The sequence below is a fragment of the Lupinus angustifolius genome, chromosome LG07, assembly GCF_001865875.1.
Source record: "Lupinus angustifolius cultivar Tanjil chromosome LG07, LupAngTanjil_v1.0, whole genome shotgun sequence".
Taxonomy (NCBI): domain Eukaryota; kingdom Viridiplantae; phylum Streptophyta; class Magnoliopsida; order Fabales; family Fabaceae; genus Lupinus; species Lupinus angustifolius.
Genome location: NC_032015.1, coordinates 15584831 through 15589049, shown reverse-complemented (window position 1 = coordinate 15589049; position 4219 = coordinate 15584831). Strand labels below are relative to the sequence as shown.

General features: G+C 35.4%; 1 protein-coding gene across 1 annotated transcript in view; it reads left to right on the top strand.

The window, feature by feature from the left end:
- Positions 2202-4219, top strand: part of LOC109352961 — a 4145-nt gene continuing 2127 nt past the window's right edge. Inside the window, exons 1-3 of the mRNA XM_019595146.1 lie at positions 2202-2383; positions 2516-2657; positions 3287-3355. Of these exons, the coding sequence (XP_019450691.1) occupies positions 2202-2383; positions 2516-2657; positions 3287-3355 (393 nt within the window). The remainder of the gene's footprint in view (positions 2384-2515; positions 2658-3286; positions 3356-4219) is intronic.

Here is a 4219-nt window from a genome sequence, read left to right as displayed (position 1 = left end):
CATTGTACCGGTGTTATAATTTATTCTAACAAAGCCGAGATGGGGCAAAGAAGGAATAAATTATTCACATGATTATTAGAAGTAAGTTGTAACTGGAATATTCTTGAAACCATTATACCGGCATTGGAATTTATTTCAACAAAGCCGAGATGACAAACAAAGTATAAAACCGATTTCACTTACTTAACCAAATAAAGGAAACACACCGAACAAGAAAAACTCTTCTTTCAACAAATTGGCGTCGTTGCCGGGGACAATTTGTTGAGGGGGAAAACCTCAAATAAAACCTTTCAACAAATTGGCGCTACAGCCGGGGAATTGCTTTAATAATAGACCATTTCATATTTATATGTCAATCATCAAACAATTGTGCAGAAATTTATTTTTGTTTTTTGTACACATTGTTTGAATTTGTAGAAAGATGTAAATTATGTTTTCTTTACCTACTAATCTCTTTTCTTTTGGGAATAGACAAAACAGTTTCTTTTGATTTCATTTTCCAGAAAAGGACCAGTATGTTGATTTACAACAAGAAATTTAGCAATTCATCAAAGAATTCCAACTCATGCTCAATTCGGTCCATCAAAAACTTCGAGATCTACCTAAACAAATGGGACAAACCAACAAAGCAAGTTTTTGGTGTAATGATTGTAAAAACAACCATAATGTCTATGCCTTCCAAACAACTCACACTTATCATGACGAACGGGAAAAAATTCTCAACTAGTTTATACAAACTACTATCAACCATCAGCAGAACACAAGTGAAGCTCTCACTAAAATTGAAGAACAAATCAACAACTTGACAAGAACTCATTTGGTCAAGTCAGAATTTTGTGAAAGTATTATGACTCGAAGTGGGAAGATAATAGTAGGTGGAGTTGAAAAACCAAAAGAGAGATTAGAAGAAAAAATAAAAAAGAAGAAAAAGAAAAAAATAAAGAAAAAGAGGAAACTAGTGGGGTAAGAATAGAAGAAAAACAATACCCACTACTACAAAAAAAGATACCCTATCGGTAGCTTCATTAAAAACCAAGAAAGAAGAACCATTCGCAAGGTTCATGGAGATATTCAAAAATCTACAAATCAATATTCCATTTGTTGAAGCCTTGGAGAAAATGCCAATTTACTCCAAGTTCATGAAAGAACTGTTGTCCAAAAAATGGAGTTATTAGGAAAAGTAAGTTATTACACTCAACGCCAACTGTAGTGCTGTTCTTCAAGCAAACATTCCTCATAAATCAAAAGACCCAGGCAGTGTGACCATTTTTGTCACTATTAGAAATGTGTCCATGGGCAAAGCACTCGTTGATCTTGGAGCTAGTGTGAGTTTGATGCTACTGTCAATGATGAAAAGAATTTGAGGAATACAATTAAAGCCTACAAGAATGTCCTTGCAACTAGCAGATAGATCAATCAAATATGCTGAAGGGGTTGCAGAGGATGTTTTGGTCAAAGTGGACAAATTTTTTATCCCGATGGACTGTGCTGTCATTGACATTACCGAAGATACGGAGATCCCACTCATATTAGGGAGACCTTTTATGAGGACATCAAAAATGGGGATTGACATGGAAAATGGCAAATTACTAGTTCGAGTTACAGATAATGAAATTGAGTTTGACATTTTCCATGTCATGCATCATCCGAAAGACAATGGGCAATGTTTGCAATTAGATATTGTTGAAGAAATTTGCGCAGAACATCCTTAACCTGACAAATCTTTGGAGTTGCAAGAAAACCAAGTGGAGGAAGAAATCATCAAACACTTTTCTGATGAATTATTTCTTCACCAAAATCGAAGTGGACCAACAGAGAAAGAATCAGAACTGGAGTTGAAGGAATTACCGTCTCATTTAAAGTATGCTTTCTTAGATAGAGAAATGAACAATCCAGTAATCATTAACAGTAAGCTGTCCAATTTAGAGGAAGAAAAACTAATACAAGTCTTGAAGAAGCATCAAGTAGCACTTGGATGGACATTAAAATATCTCAAAGGCATAAGTCCATCATATTGCATGCACAAAATTAAGATGGAGGATGATTATAAACAATGTCCTCAACCGCAAAGGAGACTTAATCCAACAATGAAGGAAGTGGTGAGAAAAGAAATTGTGAAAATGTTAGAAGCTGGTATGATCTAGCCTATTTCGGATAGTAAATGGGTAAGTCTAGTTCAAGTGGTGCCAAAAAGAGGAGGGATGACGGTAATTCGAAATGAGAACAATGAACTGATTCCAACCAGAGCTATTACTGGTTGGAGAGTTTGTATCGACTACCGCAAACTGAATGCCGCCACAAGAAAAGATCATTTTCCCTTGCTCTTCATGGATCAAATGCTGGAAAGATTAGCTGGAAGAGCCTTCTACTGTTTCCTGGATGGGTACTCTGGATAGAATCAAATTGTTGTGGATCCATTGGACCAAGAAAATACGGCATTTACATGTCCATTTGGTGTTTACGCATACTGAAAAATGCCATTCCGACTATGAAATGCTCCTGCAAACTTTCAAAGATGCATGTTGGCTATCTTCGCTGATTTGGTGAAGAAATGCATCGAGGTCTTCATGGATGATTTTTATGCGTTTGGAGAATCCTTTGAAACTTGCTTGACAAACTTGGAAACAGTTTTGGAAAGAGGCGAACATACTAACTTGGTTCTAAATTGGGAAAATGTCACTTCATGGTGAGTGAAGGAATTGTACTCGGGCACAAAATTTTAGTCAAAGGATTAGAAGTTGATAAAGCTAAGATAAAAGTGATCAAAAAACTGCCTCCTCCAACAAATGTTAAAGGAATCATAAGCTTTCTCGAACATGCTGGATTCTAACGTAGGTTCATCAAAGACTTCTCAAAAACAGCTAAGCCCTTGTGCAATTTACTCTTAAAAGATTTTGTTTATAACTTTGATAATTCTTGTTTAGAAGCATTCAATCATTTAAAATTATGCTTGGTAACTGCTCCTCTCATTACTGCACCAAACTGGAAATCACCTTTTGAACTAATGTGTGATGCAAGTGGTTATGAAGTTGGTGCAGTTTTGGGACAGAGAAAGGAATGGTTTTTTCATGCAATACATTATGCAAGAAAAGTAATAAACGAAGCACAAATCAATTATGCTACAACTGAAAAAGAACTGCTAGCAATAGTGTTTGCATTGGAAAAATTTAGAAACTATTTGATTGAGGCAAAACCAATTATTTATACTGACCATGCCGCAATCAAATATCTTCTAAAAAATCCTGACTCTGAGCCACAGTTGATTAGATGGGTTTTGCTTTTGCAGGAATTTGACTTAGAAATCCGCGACAAGAGTGGTAAAGAAAACCAAGTGGCAGATCACTTGTCAAGATTGGTAAATAAAGAAGTAGCATTAAGAGAACAAGAAATAGCAGAAATATTTCCTGATGAAAATCTATTTCAATTTCAAACAAGACCTCACTGCAAGTAGCCCACCATAGGCTTTTCAGGAGTAGCTCACCATAGCTGGCCCCATAGCTCACAACTAGCCTTGGTGAGTCAAGCTTAAGGAGGTGACCAAGCTACTTGACCAAGTGACCAAACCCATGCTGAAGGGTTTGGTCAGCTGCTGAGCGGTGCAAACAAACAGCTCAGCGGTGGCAGGGAAAATTCTATAAATAGGAAGGCATTTCCTTCATTCAAATCCATCATCTTCCCTTAAGAAAAAAACTTAATTCTCTCTTCTTATTTCTTAGTTTGAAAGCTCGGTTCATAGAATCTTTTGTAAGTAAGTTTTATAGTTTTTAGTTTATAATTCAAGAGGAGAAAGAAGAAGGCAAATGAGATGCAAAAATCCATTTTGTAATCTCATTTGGAACTTAATGCATCCAATCATTGGATGGATGTCTCATGCTCCTAACAATTTCATTTGAAAGTTGATTATTTATTTTCTTCTTTTATTCTAAAGTTTGAATTTTAATCATTCAAGTTGGTGCTTTGGTTAATTTTATTTTTTTGAGAATTTCTTAATGCTCTTTTTAGATTGATCACCTAAGAACCGATTTCAAGTCATGAAAAATTACTGGTCTTAAACACTTAACAAATAAACTAAGAAGTAGTTGTACTACTTAGTTTATTTGCCAAGTTAAGCATGCTTTTCTTAAGATCTTATATTCATTACTACTTCAATATTAGAGTAGCCAAGATTAGGGTGTGACAACCTAATCTCTTTGTGGATGTAGTATTGTTTAGTAGTGAA